The following is a 23,973-nucleotide window of genomic DNA, read 5'->3' as shown; positions in this document are numbered from 1 at the left end:
GGGTCATGGGGACAGAAAATACATATTTTCTCTACACAGCTTCTTGGTTAAAGTTAAGGGGGTCGGGATAGCTCAGGAGGTAGACCAGTTATCTTGTATCCAAATGATTGCTAGTTCGATCCCCAGCTCCTCCTAGCTGAGTGTTGATGTGTCCCTGAGCAAGACACTTAACCCACACACCATCGGTGTGTCAAATTAACCGATATAAGCGTCTGCTAAATGCCGTAATTGTAAAGTTAGAAACGACAGCATGGCTACCGTGCACACGGTTCAACTTGGTACTTCTGCAGACTCATGAGTCATCCTTCTGCAGACATGTGAGCACGCCATGCATAAGTCCCACCAGGCGTATGACCTGCATCGCTTGTCATGCGACGACAAGCCCAAACGCTTCAGTATGCCACGAGTACTGCTCCGCTGGGAACAGCTGCATCTCATGAATATTATCCTCATCATGCCCCAGAGGCCGGGTGGCTCTCCACCCCCGTGGATGAGCTACCAGCCCGATACCAATAGCCTCTGTTTGGGGCTGTTGGTGACAGAAGTATAGAGGAACCCCCATGTCTGACCTTCACCCTGTGACAATGCAGGGTCGATCATTTATTGACCAGAACATCGCTTTTTGTTTTAACAACAATACAAGACAGTCTACGCACCGTGACACAAACACATACACAAGCTTGACGGACGGACGGACGGACGGACGGACGGACAGACGTCCGTCCGTCCGTCCGTCCGTCTGTCCGTCGGGCACGCACGCACGCACGCACGCACGCACGCACACACACACACACACACACACACACACACACACACACACACACACACACACACACACACACACACACAGTATTCTAGGTCTCGGCTGTCAGTTGAACCGTTGATTACATCTGGGTGGATGGATCGGTGAAAGTCCATCACCCATCACAATGAGCTCTGACCGCAAAACTCATTTGGATAATTACTTAGACCATTTACACTAGGATATTGAAATGACATGCACTGATGCCCACACGCAGTAAAACAGAACCCACCCACACGACCACACACACAGCCACACTTGCACACACTCACACACCTGCTCCTAAGTTCCGGTATAGTGTTCTGGGAGTTCTCTCGCACTAAGCAGCGATTATGGCTATCTTGGCTGTAACATTACTCAGCCCCTGTTTTAATGGCCGTGAGTAGAGCAATACGCCTCTACGTTGCTGAAACAAATAACCAGGGCGAAGGTGTAACCACAGTTCTGATTGAGCCATAACCGAACCCAGGGGGGTAACTGGTTGTTTGTGTTATTTGTTTTTGTATCCGTGTGTGTTGTTGATGAAGTGAGCGTGTAGCACATTTTTGTGTGCCTCGCGTCGCATCAGCTGAGGCTAGTGCACCGCTAATCAAATGAGTCAGAATTGGGAGGTTTTTCAATTGACACCCAGCGAGCGTGAATCAAAGTTCAATTACAGCATGGTTCCATTACAGCACAGCTCCATGTCTGCAGCGCTCCAATGAGGAGCTCTTTTTAAACACAGACCAAAAGGGCTGTGCTGGGAACTGGGATTCACCCTACCTGTGTGTGTGGGGAGGGGAGTGGGTGGACTGGAGAGGGTTGATTGAGGGGGGGGGGGGAGCACTAAAACCGGTTGAACGGCAGATGGAAAAGCACTTGCACGTTAACAATTGCGCCCGTAACTCACGCCAATGTGTTGCGTACGACTACAATAAATGTGTTTAATCATTCTAATTGTATAACACGCTCGTTTTAACGCGGCGATAATAGAGTTCCCCACAAACCCTTGTTCTTCTCCTTGTTTATTTATTTATTTCCCGATGTCGGGTTAAACCATGGTTCGAGGAGGTGATAGCTTCGTGGCGGAGACCACCCCTAGCAGAGAGAGGCCGTTACAACGCGAGACGTGCGGTCATTTGACATTCCCCTCTCACTGCGTGCTACGGCAACACGATGGGGACAAACGGCCAAAGGTTCCAAAAAACACCAACAACTGTTCATCACTTTACACCGGCACCTCACACGGCCCCTACTCTAGAGAACGGGCTGCCAGAAGTAATGGCTGTCTAAATAGCATTTTCTGCTTTATTAGTCATACTTAATAGTGTTGAAGGCGGGCTGCGAGTGATGCAAAAAAAATCCCTTTGTTCATAAGCCGTCTTTTTTCTTTTTTTTTTGGGACTGGGGAACAGCTCTCGATCAAAAAAAAGATTCCCTGACAATTGAGGCTCAATGTATTTTACACGCTGGGCTTACTTTGCCTTTCTTCTTTCTTTTTTTATTCTCTTTTTCGAAGGGGAATTGTGCACGCTCACATCACAAAGATTGATGGGACAGGCGGGGAAATAAAAGGGGTGGGGGAATATGTGCATAGCGCCATGGTAGAGAGGGAGCCAGACCAAAGAGAAAATCACATTCATTTTAGATGGACAAGCTCCTTCAATATTTTATCACAAAAGCCGGGCCGCGCTTTCTGACCCACCCACAATGAAACGAAAATGGAAACCAATTATAAACGGCCGTCTGGGGCGTCAAGTGAAACTCGGAAATATGTTTGCAGAGGGACTCGGCATATATGTGTTGGTCAAACACCTTTACAACCTGGAACCTCATCATCATCAGAGGGTAGTAGCCTCTGAGAGGTAAATGCTTGTTTCAATACGTACTAGCATGTTAATAGAGCCACTAGCCGCTCTGTGGAGCAACATGGGCAGCCAGCGCAGAGGAATGGAGCCGGAGAACACAGCAAAATAATGTGTGTGTGTGTGTACGTGTGTGTGTGTGTGTGTGTGTATTCTTACGTTGGATGTCGATGGTGACACTGGTCTCCTTGCCGTTGGGGACGGCCTTGTTGGAGGCCTTGCAGATGATCTGCTGGCCCGTCTCCATGTTGGTGGGGGACAGGTACAGGGTGCTCACCGTGCTCTCCCTCCTGCCGTCCCGCAGCAACGTCTAGACAGCGACCCAGATGAGGATTAAGGTCAGGAGAGCGTTTGCCAGTAACATTCAAATTAACCTTCAGGGAGGGGAGCGGGGTCATGGCTTTAAAATCGTATTAGGTTGTGAAATTGCAGTTTAATCAGGCCGGTTTGGTTTGGACTGGTCTGGTTTAATTTAGAAGAGCAAAACATGAAAGAGAAGTTTGAGTCAAGGGCCACTATTTTACCACCAAGTGTGATGTTGATTAGCCATTACAAGCCGTTTCTACCCTCGAATGACTTCACAGGCGGGAGTGTCCACCCAGATAGATGTATGATGGATAGAACAGCCGGCTTGGTGGTTCAGTCCACTGGGTAGGATGGCAGCTTGATCTATCTATCAAACATCTGGGTGGACGCCTCCATGTTTGACGTCACTAGATGGGGGATTGCAAGATGTTGGAATGGCAAATCAACATCACACTTGGTGGTGAAATAAGGGACCATCAAATAAAGAAAACGAATGACAGGAGAATGCTTCTGATTAATTAATTATTTTTGTGTTGTACAATTAAAGCGTCAAAAGACCTTCCTTCATTAAATTGGCAACAGTCTTGATATACCTATATGTTTTAAGCTCCTGCTCTTAGGTGTGTGACGTATCAGAAAAATGAATAAACAGCCATACCGGGAAACTATCTTAAACTTTTCATCCCCCCTTTATGGAGCCCTGCATATCAACAATATCAGGGAATTGAAGGAGTTGAGTTTCGGGAGTTCATTTCTTTCTTTTTATGTAAAGAACCGGGACACCAGAGATTAATGGCGGTCCCGCTGAAGCCTTGGTGCTCACCTCTAAAGCAGAAGGCATTAGCTGTCAGATGTGTGATGTGTCAATGTAATATCCTTTCTCAAGCAATCAGAATTGTTTCCCCCGTTGCCCTAAACCTGTCTGAAGTCATTAATCTTAGAGGAGGGGAATAGTTGGCTTCTGCATGGAATGCAACGCCGCACAACATTGTAAATTGATAATTTTTCATATCACCGAATATATCTACCCTGAAGCGTGCGCAGACGGCCTCTTTGCACATAAGACAGGGAGGGGAGAATGGTGACGGGAGGAACGCAATTTAAGAAAAGTAAAGTGAAGTTCGGCTTCAAATGTTTTCTGTCCGAATGAAGAAAACACGGAAATGTTTTCTGTTCATTCACCTTTCTTTTGTACACATTGCCATCTTTCATTTCCCCAAGAAACATCAACAGTGCTGACATGATATTATGAAGGAGGTGCGTGCTGGCTATTAGCTGTGATATGAATGGAGTTTGACTAACCACTGCCTAACACTAGATCGATCTTCCACACATACGGGACTGAAATACATGGTAATGTGCGCTGCGAAAATAATTAGTTGCTTTATTCGTAGGGAGTCTTTCCACACACCCATCACTTCTTGCGCTATTAAAAGTAAATTGCTCGTAATTATACAAAAAAACTCACCAAGATGGAGGACAGGTGATAGTAATGGGATTTTACAGAGGAAAAGTTACTGTAAAGTGCAAGCGTTTTAATGAGTGAATGTTGAATGTTGAGATGTTGAAATTAAATACAATTTAGCACTCGTGGAGGCTGGAGGGAAACAATGTACTTTTTTTTTAGTTTAGTTAAAATCTGTCTTAGGTTCATGCTAACTTTTGGAATGCATCGCAGTTGGTATAACGAGAGTTAATAACGTAAGTTAGAAAGAATTTCATGTTTAACATGTTTAATTTACCATGTGAATCACTTCAGAAAAAAAACAAACATGCGAACAACGTGACCATGACATTAAACTAAACAGCAACAAGGACACAAAAGGAGCATGTTTATTTGCTTTTTCCTGATTCGAAAGCTATTACCATGGCAGATCCATTTTTTATCCACCTAGTTAATATCGCACAATAGCTCAATTAACGAAAGAGATCGACTTCATCTGGTGACAAATGCAGTGAACCCCTCGCTGCCCCTCTTCGATCACATCTGCTGTGTAGTCATCTTCATCTGCTCTTTGTGGGAGAAAAAACCCATCGGGGCAGATGTCTTTCCTTTGTCTGCTGTTGATGTACCATCCGACTCTTTCTTCTCCAGAGAAATAACAGCCCTAGCGTTTTAATTGAGCCCATTGCCTTTTAATGGTACGCAATCAAGATAGTGGGAGAGGGAGAAAAGCAAGGAGACATATTTAGGCTCTGCGCAGGTGTTTGCCATCCATCAGCCTGGTATCAGCTCAAAAAAACACCTCAATATCGCTCCTCAATCTCGGAGAGGAAGCAGAAAGCAGGAAGAACACTCTCCGCCCACCATTAGCCAGGCGGCGTCTCAGGCTACGGCTTCATTCAGATGGGCTCGCCGCCGCATCCCAGCCCAATCAATGGCGTTTATCTGCTCTTCGAAAGGAGCCGATAATGGGATAAGACAAGCGCACAGAGTGAGGTGGAGGGGTGGAGGGGTGGAAAGGGGGAAGGAGGAGGGGGTGGTAGCGGAGGAGGCGGTGTTAGCACTCTAAAGTGCCTGGTGGTTTCATGTCCTTTAATGAAAATAGAACACGGCGGTGATGACTTCGTGATTAACTGACAGGTGATGTGGGAGGGGGGCGGGGGGAGGAGGCCGCCAGTGCACATGTCACTCAAGGAAGCTACGGGGGGAGGGGTCAAGAGACCACAGCGCCGTGGTTAATAGCGAGGGAGAAGGGCATGCGAGGCACATAGTAGCTATACTGCCCGAAAGTGGTTTGAAAAAAGAAAAACTCATAATGGGCTATTAGTATTGCCGTGTCTATAAATAGAGTTCATGAGAGTTCAGGATGTGTGCAAAAGCAGATTGTGTTACGAGTACGATGAAGATGACGATGGTGATGATGATGATGATGATGATGATGATGATGATGATGAGGATGAGGAGAGAACAGTGGTTGTGAGCGATGCCGGTACAATCCGAGGACGGCTCTGGAATTGTTCAGTCACCTATGATCTCTACAGGAACATCTGCTTGTCTCGTGTGATGGGATTTTTTTGCGGCAGGGAGGACCCAAATCTTTTGCAAATCCTGTAAGCATATCTGAAGGGGATTCGCACTCAGATCTTAGCGGTGTCTGCTGTGTCGAGTCAAACGGCTAACCATGACACACGGCATCATCGAAGCATGCTACAGCTGGGCCCGCATGTCCCCGAAGATGGCAGAATCATTTGCAACACAATGAAGAAATCACAGACCGGATGACGGGTCATGGTATTACGTGGCGAGCTCAGTGTCTCAGCATGAGAAAGTTAACTTGAAGCGGGGTTTGAAGTAAAGTAATTGACACACACCTCAATGCTTACCTTGGAGTACATGGCCCCGTTCAGGACCTCCCCGTTCCGGATCCAGATGATGGAGGCGGCCGGCTTGGCGTTGTCGGCGTGGCAGGTCAAGTTGAGTGGATCGCCTGCTCTGAGGCTCACCACAGGACCCCCACTGATCACTGGATCCTCAGGGGCCACTGCAGCGGGAGAGAGAGAGAGAGAGAGAGAGAGAGAGAGAGAGAGAGAGAGAGAGAGAGAGAGAGAGAGAGAGAGAGATTAATTAACAACCAATTACCTTTAATTGTTTTTTAAGAAAATATGATATGGAGATAATTAGGAAGAAATTAATTATGTAAATATAGCCAATGTCATTCAGAGAAAAACTAAATAGATGGTAGATTTAAGTTATTTCCGCATTGTCTGATGTTGTTGATTTTGTTAATTATATGTGCATATAGAGATGAAAAGAAACTTAACTCAATTTAATTACTTAGTTTTTCTATTACGGCTTTCTTTATTCTAACTGAAGTGAATTATTGATTAAAAACTTATTACGGTGTGAACCTTTTAACATAGTGAGCTTGGATACCTGCCTGGTAGAGAACTAACTTGAGCGCACATATTGTACATTAAATTACTGCGTATAAAAAGCTTACTTGATAGACATATATGAGAGCCATATGGTGCATTCAATTTTAGAGTTGCACAAGTAAAGAGAATATGGATTTTCATTTGATGTTGAAGTTCTTCATTCCCGACATGTTTTAATTAAAATTGTCAAGATTGTTTATAATCCACAGATAGTGTTGCCAGAAAATCAAGCAATTTCGAATCCAATCAAATTACCCCACTGCATGAGTTCTTAATCCATAATTTATCATAACCAGCTGAAGATGTTCTAACCTAACTGTATCTATTAATTATCTGAATACTATTTCCCCAACTCTCATCAGATCAGCAGTTTCATGCCTATTTTTAACAGAATTTCATGCTGGCACAAAATATATCGGGTAACTTTAAAATAAGCTGTAAAACTATTTCTAGGTTACTCACAATTAATGCCATACTATTTACAAGAAGGAAATGGTCTAGAGGGGGCTATCTTATGAGTATAGGCCAAAGAGGGACCATAAAATATGAATTTATTCTGCTCTTGCTAACAATACAGCTATTATATTGATCCTTCATTTTTCCTAACCATCGAAATGACGCTGAATATGAATACATTTTATCCATATCAGTGAACAATCATTAAAGTTTTTGTTCTCATGCCCAAATTAGTTTAACCTGAATAGCATCAGTCACAAAACAAACGCTATTAATTTTCAAGACTCATTGCTTCCAATTTTAGGCGTTAGGGGCATGGTGTTTGGTTTTCAAATGTAGCATTTATTCTGGTCCCTTAATCCAAAACCCTTTCATCTGGTCCTCATTAAAATGCACCGAGGTGGGAGCAAGGCAGAGGAATTAGAGGTCAGCACTCGTAGATCACACAAAAGAGAGTTTGCTGATCTCTGCAAGTGCAGCAGAATCTTGGTAGGAATATGGTCACCTTGTTATTCTGTATCAGCAATTGGAAACAAGGTCAAGACGATTGTTTTGGCATTTCCATATCTTAAACATAGAACTGTGCAGTATGCAGATAAGGCCCATGGCTCTCTGTGAAAGGACTGCTGAGATGGGTGATTCAATAGACGTTATTTATCCTGCTCTGTTCATTCCCATCATACTTTTTATGTCACACTTTGGGTTCAATTTGCCCCCCACTACTGCTGGTTCAGCACTATGCTCATTGCTCACTAGAACATACTGAGACATCCTTGCATACATGAATACAATCAATGACAGACATGACATATGTGAGCATCAACATATCACACTATGTGTGAGGCGGACATGTTCAGTTGGCACATTTGATAAAGAAACCCATTGATAGTTTATTTGGAATGATGTAAATTGATTAATTAACCCTTCTGCACGTACCAATATAGACTGAAGATTTTCCTGGGTAAATCAGACCCTAAGGCATGGCTTCTTAACCATTCTGCCCTCCCAATAAAGACCACATTTTTACCTGGGTCTGGAAGGTGTGTGAAACCACGTGTTGAATTTCTTCAATTCACATTCAGAGTCATATTCATTAAAAAGAAAAACTTAAGAGACAAATTTGTATTTAAATGTTTAAGACACACGTTTTTCCAAAATAAACATTGCAGCCTCATTCTTCATCTCCGTCATTTGACAAAAGGTTTATATTGTAACTGACACTTCTCAGTTGCTAATGACAGCCTTGATGTAAAAAGTAATGCATTCCTGCATTAGAGGTTGAAGATTGAATTTTCTTACCCAATATGCGATAATTTAAAGCTAGCTTAAGCGTTGAGATAGTTCTTTGATTAAACCTACACTGGGACTTTTTTGACACTCGGGCTGTCTATTTTGGTTTCTAAAGGGCATCAAATTAACACTTTGCCGTACCCACATATCGGATTTGGCAGTAGTAGTTGGGTTAGCTGTTTGGATTGATTGCTCTTGTTTAATTATGGGGGTGTATGGCTGAAACGCCAGCACCGATCACACGGGCAGACTGAAACCTGTTTGACTAATTTTACAAATATTCACTTAACGTTTGGCAACGGAAAGCATGACAGCTTTAAAGATTGTGTTACAGATCAAAATGAATCATTCATTATTTGATTAAAGAGCCTTTAGGGGGGGTTTATTGCTATTTTCCTTACAGATGTCAAGTCATCTTGGATTAGCAGACATAACAAATGGGGGAATTAATGGGAGAATTGTCAATTTATTTGTAAGGATTCCAAATATTCTAAATGCTTGCCACCGGATTGGTTTCTAGGCAACACCGGATGGAATGGAGTTTCAAGCATATGGAACACAGACAGAACAATCGTACATCGCCACGATGACCGATGAATCAAGTAAAAACAGAAGTGCTGTACCACCAACATATCTCACACTGTTATATGTTTTAAGTAGTGCGTCTGCCTTCATGAAACCAACGTATAAATAGTAAAGCAGTACAAAATCATATATATATATATATACATAAAAAATATATATATATACAAATAAACATAAGCCTGCCAACACATAACTGCGTTTGTGTTCACCTTTATCTACTCTTGAGGACGTTTTTTAAGGCAGCATTAAACTAATGGTGAGTAAAGCCATAACGTCCACTACTATTTATTCCAAATTTCTTAAGTGATTATTTCCAAAGAGATTCCCAGGAGAAAAAAAGACTAAAAACCAAACCTTGGGCTATGTCTCAGCTCTCACACTACCTTATCGCCTCAGATACAGTAGGTGAGGCCACTGTTTCATTAACCCACCAATATAATTTAATTGAATCGCATCATCTCATCCCGTATGAGACAATGGGGCTTAATTCATGTTCTTCCTCCTGCCACTACTACCGTGGTGTCACTGAACACAACCACATGTAGTGACCATAAACGCCTTGCCCGGCCCACTCCTCCGCGAAAGGAAACACTGAAGTCAGACTGATTGGATTTCAGTTAGATCATTTATTTTTAGTGTATAATCAAAGAGATCCATAAACGGGAGCAAGGCGTATTGATGTGTAATTAACACAACAGCGCAAGGCCAGTAAGTCTGTCGCTTTCCAGGAATAGGGGTCTGAGTAAAGGTTATAAAAGCTGCTCCTCGGCTCTGTCCTCCCCAGAGACAATTCAATTCCCCAGACTGCGCTCTCTCTCTCTCTCTCTCTCTCTCTCTCTCTCTCTCTCTCTCTCTCTCTCTCTCTCTCTCTCTCTCTCTCGCCTTAAATTGGTCTTCCGGGAACTCGATGGCAGGAGCCATCCTGGCTCAGGTCTTAACGGTTCTTTTAGGTCCAGTTTTTTAGGGTCGTGTAACGAATGGCATCGCTGATGGCACTGGCTTACTACGGGTCAAAAGGAACTGGAAACGACGGCATGGAGAGGGGAAGAGTTCTGCATACCCTGGCAGTGTGGAAGCGTGAAAAGGCTAGGAAAGGCGTTTTTGGCGGCAAACAAACGATATAGAGAGTTGGAAAGGCAAAACATTGGCTGCGGGCGCTATCGCTGCGGCGCCGGGGTGCTTCAACTACGGCCAGAGCAACAATGAGGCTTCCTGATTCGCCCGTCACATTTTTTGTCAAAGAGATGCTACGGCTGCCGCCCGCCTGTCACGCCCGTGGTAACAGCTCGCAGTGTTTGTGATAGATCGATCAGGGATTGGAGAGAAAACGGAGAAAATAGCAAATCCTCAGGAGAGAAACACCCAGTGAAGGCGGGTCCCAAAGACAAGTGCTGGCTCAATGCACAAATCGCTTCCAGCTCTGTCACTGTACACCTGTTTGGAGAGCCGCAGGATGCGACGACAGATGTGCGTGTCTGCATACGAATAAAGTGTAGAGCTGAGGAGTATTCTTCTTTTCACACTGATCTGTTCGATGCCTGGTTGATTTTGAATAACTTAGCCGAGATCAGCTGACACCTTTTACAACCTGCTTGGTTTTTTGTGTTGGCGATCTGTGATTGGACTGCCAAATTAGGCAGTAGACCGTCGATGAAATGTTGTGTTGGGAGTAGTGATGAAAACTGAAGAGCAAACCCCTTAAGATGAATCGGCATAAGGTTAAGAGTGAAGAAACAGCAGAGCTGTTAGAAATGTGAAGATAATGAAGGGAACAGGTGGGACTCTGGCAGCATTGGTAGAGGTTGTGATGACATTACTGCTACTGCTACGCTACTGTCATGCTACTTTTAAACAACAATGTACTGTATATCAACAAAAAGGACCATAACATTGAAAAATCAGAGTATTATTATTATAAATAGCTTATATTTTAGTACAACTGCAATGAATAAAGAGGTTAAACAGAGTTAATGTTCATGTTCTATTAGGTTTAACATTATTCTTGCTTTGTAGAAACCGTGAAAAACTGCAGATGCAATCTTTAGAGCATAATGATGCATCTGCTCTCAGCCTCACAGATATTAGACTTATAGTGCAGGACAGCTGAAATGGCAAAAAGGCAAATGCTACACATGTTACTGCCACGTTTCCACCCAAAGTGAATAGAGATTAGGAGGCCTTATCTTTCCACACTGTATAAGATCTAAAAAAAATTTTTGTTGAGAACAGATAAGCCACATAGAAATGTAACAGGCGCTTCTTTGTTCATTGTGAACAGATAAATGGCTAAATCTTTGATCCATGCCATGCCGTCATTGGACTTGGAAGATGCAGAAGAGAAAGAGTAGAAAGAGTGAAAAAGGGCGAGACAGCGAGAAAAAGTCATTTGAAGAGTTGGAAGGAGCCAATTAAATGAATATGAAAAGATGTTACGATAGCATAAAACAACAAAAACATATAGATGGATGGATATGGATGGATGAAGTTTTCTGTGGGGAAGGATTATGTGTTGCTTTAACGCTTCACAATGGTAGGCCTACATCTAAACCTTTTTTGCAGAAATTCAAATGAATACAACCGAAACCTTGCACAGGACATCTTAATCCAATGGCAAAGATAGCAACTTGAATTCTCCCTGTCGGAATCCTTCTGTAAGTTGCGTTTAGGTCCATAGGACAAATCCCCTGCATAATCTTCAAGGTCTTATCCCCACAATACCTAGACTTGTGCTTATTTATTTGAGTCAAGTAAATCCAGCGACAAGGTGCATTTTGATGTAGGGCAACCAGTGGGGTCTCCAGCCCACAAGCTTTTACAAACTCAACCGAGGTAAATCAGTCCAACAGAATCTGCACATCATGTTCCACTGCCAGCCGAAAAGCCATCATCCATAGCGAAACATCTTTGATTCAGGTTAGGCTAAATCTATTTCATTTGAACACGTCCAATGTATGCTGTGAGATATTTCATGCTAGTAAAGATTGTAGTTGTTTAATGAGATGCAATGCCGAAACAGGGGAGCGATGTTTCCATCATAGCTCCAACTAAATAACTCATAGCATGAAAACAAGAGCCACAAAGGTACTGGGATAATAGTGAAATAACTACTCATCCATTAATTTTAAGTGTACCAACTATTGTCATAGTAACTTGGCACCCCGTGCAGTTTTGAATTACTTCAACTTTTAACTCTTTGATTTAATTACATTTTTGGGTGTATCATGTCATTATTTAAAGTTGAATCAGAAGACACAACGTGCGCACTTGCACGGCTCACTTGGTGTCTCGGCAGTAACTATAATGCAAATTATAGTTTTTATTCGGTAATGGAGCGAACATGTAGTTTTAAGGTGTTAAGGCGTCGGATGAGCTGCAGAGTGACTGGTAGGTAAATCACCATCTTGTCGATAGTCTCACCTCACGAGTGCGATATGCATATTTTTTCAGAGTTCAATAAGTTCCTGGGAACAATGTAATAAATACCTTCATCAAAAAAAGTCCCTGGGTCACAGTTGATCTCAGCTGCTCCCTGCGCCCCCTAACCAAAGTAGGCACATTACAGCCAAAGCTCGGGGCCCTGCCGGCTAGCCGTAGGGCACATATAATTAGCCTCGGGGGTCTTTTTGGGGGACCAGAAACCCCCTCCGTTCTCCACCTTCATTACTAATTCAAAAGACCTTGACTCTCCTTTGGCAATCAGGGGGTAAGCCTCCGGTACAAATCATCCCTGCTTTCAGACAAGAGACCTTGGCTGTTTATCCTTACAAGATTTATTCTTGAAAGGGTTCTTTTAGTGAAGGTGAAGGTGTTTTTTTAATCAACCTCTATTTTAGCATTTTTTATTTTCTTCTTCTTCATCGACACGCATTGATGGCACCGCAAAAATAACATTGCCAAATAAATAATTGTATGGATTACCTAGTCGGTTTCGAAGTTTTAAATCATACGTTTTGAAGGCGTAATGAAGTAGAAGAGTCGAGAGTTGAGAATATACTTTTAGTTTTGTGAGGCATTAACACGTGTATTAAAGCACAATAATTAAAGTTGGTACCCTTGTTATTGTAGTTGGGGTGGCATTTTATTAAGTGTTGCTTTTTACCGCTCGCGTGGGCGAGTAAAAAGTTGCGTGCGATAACACAGAGAGAAGGGTTGCCGTTAATGTTGAGTTATGAGGGCTGCAGGTTTGATGTTTATTTTAGCTGTCAGGTAAAATAAAAAAAGTGAGACGAGGGGCATGTGTGAGTTTGGGTATGGTTGAGTGTGTGTGTGTTTGTGTGGTTGTGTGTGTTTGTGTTTGTGTGTGTGTGTGTGTGTGTGAGGTGTGGGCTGCACCGCCGCATTCCTTCCAAGCCGATAGACGCACTTTGTCACTACTGGCAGATATAACTGACAGCCGAGAGTAGGCTATGCAATGACAGAGACCATACATATATTTATTTTACTACATGCGTGTCAGCCTAGGGCTCATTCAATGTATTCAGGGATTGGCCCTGCCAGCCAGGGGATTTACCTAATGTATTCTACAGGATTCAGGCTGAAAAACTTCACAATGCCAAACAGGAACACACAGAGCAATGAGAACACATTTCTTACAACCTTTTAATTTTCATGTTGATGGCTCATTTCTTTCTTTGGCCTTGATCTGCCTTTTATCGACCAATGCCTCCTCAAAGAGAGAGCAAATATATTCAATGCAGATCAAATTGTGTTGACTATCTGAATGGGAGTTTGGATGACGGAGAAGACAGTGAGTCGACCCCGGTGTGCTACTTCAGATCTTACCATGGTGAAGTAGCAGAGCGGTATTTAAGAGGATTTAAAAGAACGTCAACACAGCAAACACTTAAAACCCTCTCCGCCGAAGGGAGAGGGGGGCTGTTACACTGTCAAAAGTTTTGTCAAATGTGTGAAAGGTGTCAACAGTTGCTCAGCAACAACAATTTACATCAATGAATCCAAACAGATCCACGGTGAGTGAATAAAGTGTGTGGATGTGCGTCCTTAATTAGTCTCCCTCCCTCCCCTGTTCATGGACCGAGTAGCTGTGAACACGTACACTGTGCAAGCCTATTGTGAAGAAATTGTGCAAGACGGCGAGAAATTTTTACCAATCTTCCTCGTTATTATCATGTAGGCACTAGCCACTTATATGAGGTCTCAGCATACGAAGAAACACGCGGTGCTAATTTGTCTCCCCCTCCTTCTCAAGAACAAATGGTTAGTTTTCGCTTTTCATTAACCCTGGATCAATACGGTGGGTCGCTGGCTCGTGAAATACAGACGGAGCCCCCCATACTTCTTCTATTCCTATGATTTCCCACACCCATTTATTTTTCCCCTTGTTATTCTCTCGGCTTCTCTGGCTGGCTCTTTGGCCTGATCGCCCCTGCCTCCCCCTACGTCCTCCTCTTCCCCCTCCATTGATGGACTCCCAAGGACAGAAACATGGAGGGACAGAGGGAGAAGCTCCGAGGACAGATCAAGACAAGAGTGGGCCGGTTTATAATAATGGTCCCCAATAAGGCGAAACTGGCAAAGCTGAACGATAACCCAATAGAGTTTCATTAACAACTAGTAACCTTTCAGGCTCCGTAATGAAAATGGAGGCTTTGTGGCACAGAAAAGGAAATTAAAGTTGGCCGTGTAAGCGGTCTAATAACGTTTAGCGACGCTTCACACTCGCCGCGGAAAAGTAAAATCCTATTTTAATACAATTACTCTCTAATGTCGTCAATGGGGAAAATATGTCATTAGTTGTGTTGTTCATTATCATTTGGAGATTGTATTGATTGTATTGCATGGTGAAATTGGTTGTGCATGAACCCCCCCCCCGCCTTAATATATTAGCATTTTTTCCCTCGTAAACATGCTTATGTGCAAACTGTGTGGATGTGTGCTGTAGCAATGTGAGCATGCATGTGTGTGTTTTTCTTTGTTTGCATGCATCTGTGTGTATATGTACAGTATTGTGAGTGTGCGTACAAATTTTAATAATTGTGTGTCGGTGTGTATGTGCACGTGCATGTGTGTTTATACGTTATATACCACCTTATACCACGTTTATACCACCTTATTCTTCATGTTTAACCTCTGTTTTTCTTTTATTCCTAGTCTGTCTTACATAGTTTTGATAGGCCAATATGCAAAGCGTCTTAGAGTACCAGATTAAGCGCTATATAAATTTCATTTATTATTATTATTTATTATTACGTGTGTGCTTGTGTATACATTTGGGCATGTGTGTGCCTGCACGTGTGTGTGTGTGTGTGTGCTTGTGTGTGTACATTTGTGCATGCGTGTGCATGTGTGTGAGTGCACGTGTGTGTGTGTGTGCGTGCGTGCGTGTGTGTGTGTGTGCACGTGGAGCCAACACTCACCAAGCACGGTGAGCCTTGCAGGGCGGGACCTCATGGCGGCCTGGATGGCCTGGCACTCGAATATAGCGTCGTCCATCAGCTCCACGCGCTGGATACGCAGGTGATGCTCTCCTGTACTGTGGTCTCCAATCACCGTGTAGCGGGGGTAGCCTGCAACACACACACACAAACACACACACACACACACACACACACACACACCCACACACACACACACACACACATACTCTTTCAGTGCCAACCCATCTGAAGACGAAATCACAGATGTGCTTCTAAAATGGTGAATTGCTCTAACGATCATGCAGAACATATTCCATAGAGGATTCTACGATGACCAATAACCAGATGATATTGGGAACATTTATAAAACAGATTAGCATTTTTACGGATGGGCTCAGATGGGCTGAGCTTTGAATCATGGAGTGGGTGTGTGGTGGTGTGGGTGGTGGTGGTGGTGGTGTTGGTGGATGGCTTCTCCCTGGCTGGCGCAATGCATGTGTGATGTTTCACATGTAGCATTTTAATATAGCGAGGCAAACATAATACAAATCAAAGTCTGTTTTTATATCACTCATGGCAATGCAAATGAGCGACTGTGGAGCTCAGTGCTCCAGGAGAAATGCGCTTTTATTACAAAGGCAAACAGTTGTGCTGGAGAGAGCGATGTTTAAGCCCTGCTCTCCAGCATGAGTTATAGTTTAATAATGGCCAGGAATGCAGAGCAGTATCCGCCACATCTGCCCATTTCACTCACGTCAGGTCTGATGGTGTTAAAGAAATAACTCTAACTGCTAACCAAATATGCGTCAGAATGGGTTTTTGTTAAGTGCAACCCTCCAACGGGGAACAAAAAGAAACAACCTAGCGGGGTAGAGAAAAACTTGTTTGATATCGGAGCTTCCTGGGGTATCACTTTACAGTCTGCTTGTACTCGTTTTGCGGCTGCTGAAGATGTGAAACGGAATGAGGAAAGTATTTTATGTTGATAACCGCAAAAAAAACCAAACCCAAAAAATAAAGAAAGGTTTCCTCATCCTCCTGAGGCTGTTTAGGCAACCGATCCGCAATAAAAGGCACTTTAAAGGGATAGGAGGAATTTACCACGTAACAAAAGAAAACCTGCTATAGTCAGCTCGCTGTTTTTTTATCAACAAGAAGGCCGTGGCGTCGGGTGAGATGCTCCCACTCTGCTCTTCCCGCCTGAAAGTCAATCATTCCACAGCTGAGGGATTACTGCCAACAAATGTCGGGAGGTAAAGTATTGATTTTCCACAGAGGGCCCGGCCATGTCTCACGCTCGCCTTCGGAAATTCCCAAACACTTCTGTATTTCACTATGGCGCCTTTGAAAGGCAGGTTATGGGGTTTTGCAGCTAAAGGGAACATAATAGACTGGCTGGGCCCTCTGACGCTCGTAAGTCCTGGAGTTCGTCTATTGGCCAAAACCATCATGTGCTAAAGTCCAATTACTGCCAGTTGCTTCATTGAATCCCATTCCCTTTAATAGAGCATGAAGTGGGCCGCGTTTTATGCTGGTGGGATGAGTTACAGCCGATTAAACCCCTGTCTGCATTTCATTGTCCCACATTTAGCCAGCTTTATTCTTAAGGGTCTATTTGATGGGAGGACAAAGGACGAAAGAAGGTCTTAATACAAAGATGAAAAAGATTGGGAAAAAGAGACATAAAGTAAGCGGCCGGCAAACAGTTATGGGCCGGCGATGACGGTCACATTAGCGGGGTGCGTTTCGCTAAAATAAGTACTGCTCATTTTGATAAAAGCTCTTACAGCACGGCTTGTGGTAATGTCCATGGATCATATGTGAGGGGGGGCTGCTATTGTAATAGAAGGCAGCGATGGTTAAGTAGACCTGATCATCGCTCTAAAAGCCTATTCATAACAGGGGAGCACATGGAGGGAAAATTAAAGTAATGATCAGGGGGCTTTTTCATTCTCAATATAATGCCTTGAGTGTATGACACGCGGTTCTGTTCGCAATGTCACCAGGATAAGCATTGCATGTGCTTCCACATCTTACTCTTTGTTCAGGTTTAATGCATCGTATCCTTTATCAGGTTTAGCTGTGCTCAGTGTTAGCTGTACTTATGCTATATAAAGCCTGCATTCAGTTTTCTATGAAAAATACCATGTTATTCTCGTTCTATCAGCACAATAACCACCTGTAAAATATTTACAAGATTTCTCAGAATAATTGCAAATAATTACATCCACTTTTGCTGGCTACCTTAAGAAAATTCATACTTATTAAGGATTGAAATAAGACTGATAACATACTACACATCCTAATTCAATGATCAGCGCCATCACAAAGGTAGATTTGATAGTGTTAGAAGTCAGAGAAAATAATTTCGCAAACACAATCACATTAAAGAAAATCTAACATGGCACAAGTTATTACCTTAACTTCACATAACACTTGTCTAATTTAGAGATTTGATTTGGTTTTATTCATTAAAATTGGAAACAAACTTTGGACTGAAGACTAATTACCTCTGAGCATGAGTGTGCATCCATAACCTCCCATTGATCTCAACGCATTCCAGCGACTATAATACGCAGCACAGACAATGCAAAATGTAGTTGTACAACATTTGACAAATCATCCTCCATCCGTCATCTTCCACTCACTCCCGCTCTCTTAATGTGTTGCCTATTGTTGTGGTGTTGTTTATTTTTTTCCTTTTGTTTAAGTGTCTGTACTGCCTGCATGTATTCCTTTCTTGTTTGTAAAGCGTCATTGAATACTTAGAAAAGCGCTATAAAAAACGGATCAATTATTATTATTATTATTAAAATAGTCTCATTAAGACGTAATAAATCCATCACCTCTGAAATGGATTTGGCCCTAGGCACGATCAATGGCACATGCTCATGGATATCTGTATGGATCTAAACAGGTATGTGTGTGCAAGTGTCTGAGTTTGTGTGTGTGTGTGTGTGTGTGTGTGTGTGTGTGTGTGTGTGTGTGTGTGTGTGTGTGTGTGTGTGTGTGTGTGTACACTTGTGTGCATGTGCACCTGTATGTGTGAGCGTTGGTGTGTATGTGTGTACTCCAGAGTGAACCGCTATACAAGCTCTGTGTACCTGCGTCCGTGCATGTGTGTGTGTGTGTGTGTGTGTGTGTGTGTGTGTGTGTGTGTGTGTGTGTGTTTGTGTGTGTGTGTGTGTGTGTGTGTGTGAATGTGGGTACACAAAGACACAAGAAGCAGTGACAGCTGATTTATGGCTGTCAGTATGAGTGTGTTTGACACAGTGTCACCAACAGGTGATAGAGTTAGGCAAGCTAGCTCTGGGGACGGGTGACCAACGTTCTGTCTGTTGACAGAGGACAAGCTGAGGGCGACAAATGCATGCTAGGACGTTTAGCTGCAAGGGCATGTGTGTGTATGCACACATGCATGCTTTTGTGTATATGTGTGTGTATGTGCATGTGTGTATGTGGGTTTGTGTGTAAATTCCCATCTCCCCAGCTCCCTCTGGTTGACTCCCAGGAGTTAGTTGGCTGCACTGACTGCAATGACAGCATGAATAAAACCCCTATTCCCGCCTCCCGCATCCGTGTGTTTGTCTCCGCATTAGGGGCCTACTTTCACTTTTGCTTTAAGGTAGCGTAGTAGAATACTGCAAATGAGTACAAATTGATAGAAAAAAAATGAAGGAACTTCGGAGAGTGTGGGGGGGGGGGGGGGGGGGGGGGGGGGAGAGGCCGGGAGGAATCACTGCCTTTTGTGTTGCCCTGCATTGAGTTGTGTCTCTTGGTTTTAATCACCGCTCCTGTGAATGGAAGCATAGGTCCCGTGGTGTAGGGCGTTGCTGTGCCTACTACAACCCCCGGCCCCCCCCATCCTCCCCTTTTCTTCTGCAAAGCGAGGAGCAGACCTGTATTATGGAAATGTGCGACGTGACACGTGGAGCACCAAACATGTTTTATGTATACAGCTGCCACTTTGCTTTCGCTCACTGCGTGTCCCCAGCCCCGCGCACTCACACCGTCCCTCTGTTGCCGCTGACAAACACGCCAGCTCATCGGTGGGTAGCGGTGATAAAAAGCACAGCTGTGCGGGAGTTTTTTGTCTTGTGGTTGATAAACCAAAAGTATCAGCCGCCCCTCTAAACCCTACTGTTTCTCTTGTTTGACAGGCCCGTCTCCTGTTGCAAGTGTGCGAGAGGAATGGTCTTTTGTTATCGTTAATTTCTTGCTGGGCGCATGAAGGTAAAGAAAGAGAGAAGTGTTTTCTAGGGTTAAGCCTATCTCGATATCCTCTTCCCACTCAGGGCCTCCTACGTAGGAGTGTTAAACTACGCCATTACGCCACCTCGCTGACCTCCATCTTCTCTGTTTCCACTCTCGCTCTCTTGCTCTGCGTTGCTCTATCCATCACTCTTTTTTTAATATTATTATAGGCGGGAAAAATGATTATGCTACCCAAAAATTAAACGGTTCTCGGCTTTCGCAATATGCATAATCAATTTCTCTCTTTGTGAAATCTATTCCTCTCTCTGTGAAAACAGATCTTCTCCGTCTTTTTTCCCCCTCTATCGCTCTCTCCCACCTCTACCTCTCTTATTGCTGTTTCTCCACCCTCTTTGGTTCTGCCTGCCTCTTCCCGTGTCAGTATTTTACCTTCCCTTCCCTACTACTACTGCAAATTCACCACTTAAATGGTTGGCGGACGTGTGTTTACTGCAAACCGCTTGTCTTTCTTCCTTTCGGGGAACAAGTCTCATCCACTGTGGTTTAATCACCCCAGCTGTCTTGTGACACGGAAAGCATACGAGAAGAGTTTCTGAAGGTCAAGGGGGGAAGCCAGTTCCCAATCTTCCGTGGACTACATATTTAATCGTTACCAATCATAAGAGACTTTTATGTGTAAGGCCGATCCTGGTTGAATCTAAGTGTGGTCGTGCCTCGAATCGCAACTCCTCCTCGACAACGATATGGATTTCCTTCGTGGTCTTCGAGGAAAGGCATTTGACAACAATCAGCTAGGTCTCTCTAGCTAAAACGCTAAAAGCCCCCGTTGTTTATTTTTGTCAAAAGTCCTTCCGTTGAATTAAAAACAGTTTGATGCTCTTTTGGAAACTTTAATCCGCACCTTTCTGGAGATCTACTAATTTGCCACAGCCGTGCTATTTTGTTTCACATGAGTGATGTGCTCATGAATATTCACTGGGCCTAAAGTGGCTGAACAACAGGCTACAAAACGAGTAGTAGTAAAATCGAGTTTCAAATTAAACAATTTACCCAATTATACAAAGCGCTGTGATTAAACAAGGTGAGCTTCTCTTCAAAAAGCCGTTCGCCAGCTTAAAGCACTGGTGGGGGACAGATGGCACTATTGATTCCACATTGAACCTGGATTTCTCTGCTTCTCTCGTCCAACACACATTATTATATCATTAGTTTTAGCCGCGGCGTCAAATGAGAGACCGGTGCGCTGCAAGCCTGGGATGCCTCATTTCAGCTCTATTCACACATCGTTTCATCATCCTCCCCTGCAATATGAATTTGATATGTTCTGTGCTCCGCAACTCATTAAATGTGCAACATTTCGTGCAACCTGATGCATGGGGATTATTATGATTGTTAATATTACAGTATGCCCGCCGAGTGACACTCTTCGCCAAAGTGTCTGGGCTCTGACAGTCGGGAGGCACTCGCCTGTGACAGAAAGTCACGTCGGGGTGGAACTTTATCTCCCTTACAGGAGTAGATGTCTGGTTAGTCATTAAAAGAGAACAAGTTGTGGGAGGGAAAGAGGAAAAATAAACGACACAGATGACAAGCGGATATGAGTGTTAAAAGACGCTGCAAAGGACTTCCTACCGGAAAGGTCCCGGCCCACGCCCAGGGCGAGGCCGTCCTTGATCCAGAGGACAACGCCGTTGTAACCAGGGATAGAGCAGGGAAGGGTCACTGGCTGGCCCGCCACCACCACCAGGTCCTGGGGCTGCTGGGAAAACATGGCCTCTGACCCTGAAAGCAGAGGGAGAACACGGAGGGGGTCAGACTCACCCATTTAACATGCATTTGTTTATTGAAATATTTTATGAATGCACACAGAGCGACTCAGCGCACACCTTGAACACGCATCAATCAGACACACAAACAATACCCCGAAAACACCAGAAGCCCATTTCCACTTGCTCAGTCACCTCTCCCCCTTAGCACTCCGCTGTCCCCCACTCCCCACACCCCCACCCCGCTCCGGTCTGGGCCACGACATGAAGCTAAGAGGTTGCATCAGAGGTGCTAATGCAACGTCCGGTGGTGTGTGTGTGGGGGAGGTGTGTGTGGGGGAGGTGTGTGTGGAGGAGGTGGGGGTTTTAAAGACAGTTAGTCATCAGCCACAAGGCACCATCTGGGTCTCTGGGTTTCCTTAGCATAGGACACTTTAGACGACGGTTTACCTGCGCCCCGTTCGGAGCAGATATTAACGGGGTCATATCTGACAACACCGTCTGGCATGCCACGCTTTTACGTCAGCCTCACACCCGTGTCTGCTTAGCTCTATCCCACCGCCACGCGGCCATTATTAACCTTAGCCGCACTCCTGGGACACATGGCAAATCCAAGCGGAAAAGAGGTGCGCGGAGAACTCCATTATGAGGAAGAGGGTTCACAGCTGACTGGTGGGATGTGATGGTGATGGTGAGGGCAGGTAGGTGGGGGCGGCAGGCTTTTTAAAGGGCGGATGGAAGTGAAGGGAAGGTGTATGGATGAACTGGCAGCAGCAGATGCTGTGCATTGGAGGGGGATTGTAACACCAAGCGGCAGATCCTCACTGACACAGACACACACACACGCACACGCACATGCACACGACACACACACACACACACACACACACACACACACACACACACACACACACACACACACACACACACACACACACACACGCACAAACATCGAAGAGAAAGCAGGTTAACAAGTGGCACTTTTCTCTCACTTCACTGAACCAGACTTGACTTTGATTCTGTTCCCTTTTCACTCTCATTTGCTTACTTTCAAGTTGAGTCTCTTTGAAAGCGGGTGATAATAAGTTGCTTAAAACGACACGCTACTCTTCAACTGTCTCCCACGTCAGGCACTTATGAAGTCGGGAGCTGTCTCAGACAAAAACACTTTTTAGAGAGGCACCCAGTCGTAGGCCCAGAAGGGAACAATCCAAAAAAAAGGAAAGGAAAGGACATTTTGCAATAAAAGGTATAATTGCAGAATCGTCAAACCTTGTGTATTAGATTTACCCATGTATTAGAGTTACCCATTTATTAGATTCTCTACAATATGTTTTGTTTGCCTCAAGGGCAATGACTTATCCTATTATAGACCAGGAAATTGAGTAGCTTTGTTGTATAACATCATGTCCCATCAGAGAAAATTATTTCGCAAACACAATCACATTAATTTAGTTGCAATTTTTCATTAGCATTCATATATAAATCATTCCCCAGCCTCGGACCCTTCTATTTCTGATTGATGCCACGTTCATGTTTGTGCAGCAACACTGGCACATGCACATTAAAACACCCATGTCCATGCCCTGCTTCACTTGATGTACTGCCATTAGTAAGGAAACATCAGGGAAATAAATGAGAACATAAAGTCAGAATATATTGAACTCTTCATCTTCAGAAAACATGACAGCTTGACAGAACACGGCTCCATTTTGGTTTTGTCAGTTTAATAAATTATCAAGGGAAAGAGTGTGTTTGTTTGTGTGTGTGTGAGTGTGCGTGTCTCTGTGAAGTTATGTATGCGCGTAAAAGCAACTGTGTGTCTTGTTTACAAGCCTGTGTGCATATGGGTGCATGTACGTATCTATATGTTAGTCTGTATATGCATGCATGTGTCTATGAGTGTTTGCATGCATGTATGTGTGTGTGTGTGTGTGTGTGTGTGTGTGTGTGTGTGTGTGTGTGTGTGTGTGTGCGTGTGTGTATGTGTGTGTGTGGCGCGTGTGTGTGTGGTGCGCGTGTGTGTGTGTGTGTGTGTGTGTGTGTGTGTGGGTGCAAACATGTCAAAACAATGCATTAAGAGGGGCATGAGGCTCAGAGGCCAAGCAGTGTCCCAGCTAGCCAATGTCCACTCTCCATATCCACCGGCCTTCAGCCCATGTCAGCCCTTCCCAGGAGCCTGTTCACCCCCCCACATGGGAGGCCTGGTCTGGGGCTGTGTGCAGGGGCACAAGGCAGCCTGGAGGCCAGCCTGCGATGGCCGGAGACAGCCACTCACAGAGAGAGTTTCTTGGCAGCACATGTCATCGTCGCGGAAGAAACATACTGCCGGGTCAATTCAGCGGTCCCTCGCATTCCAGCCATGTTCAGATTTGTATTTTTCTCGCGCCTGGTCCAGCCTCTAGCTCCCACTGTAATGGATTTAATGTCAGCGGATATACGTCTCTCTCTTG

The 23,973-nt window shown here is 44.2% G+C and overlaps 1 protein-coding gene across 13 annotated transcripts in view; it reads right to left on the bottom strand.

The window, feature by feature from the left end:
- kirrel3b (kirre like nephrin family adhesion molecule 3b) overlaps nt 1-23,973 on the bottom strand; it is a 152,110-nt gene that overhangs the window by 34,021 nt on the left and 94,116 nt on the right. For 7 of the 13 annotated variants that reach the window (XM_030380685.1, XM_030380686.1, XM_030380687.1 and 4 more), the window contains exons 2-5: nt 21,387-21,536; nt 15,540-15,689; nt 6,268-6,437; nt 2,806-2,956 (exon numbers count right to left, since the gene is read on the bottom strand). In XM_030380685.1, the coding sequence (XP_030236545.1) occupies nt 2,806-2,956; nt 6,268-6,437; nt 15,540-15,689; nt 21,387-21,536 (621 nt within the window). The remainder of the gene's footprint in view (nt 1-2,805; nt 2,957-6,267; nt 6,438-15,539; nt 15,690-21,386; nt 21,537-23,973) is intronic. The other 6 variants (XM_030380689.1, XM_030380696.1, XM_030380692.1 and 3 more) reach the window with 1 other exon arrangement.

This window comes from Gadus morhua, chromosome 16 (genome assembly GCF_902167405.1).
Source record: "Gadus morhua chromosome 16, gadMor3.0, whole genome shotgun sequence".
NCBI classification, from domain to species: domain Eukaryota; kingdom Metazoa; phylum Chordata; class Actinopteri; order Gadiformes; family Gadidae; genus Gadus; species Gadus morhua.
The sequence above is the reverse complement of the archived record's forward strand: the minus strand, read 5'-3'. Positions and strand labels throughout refer to the sequence as shown.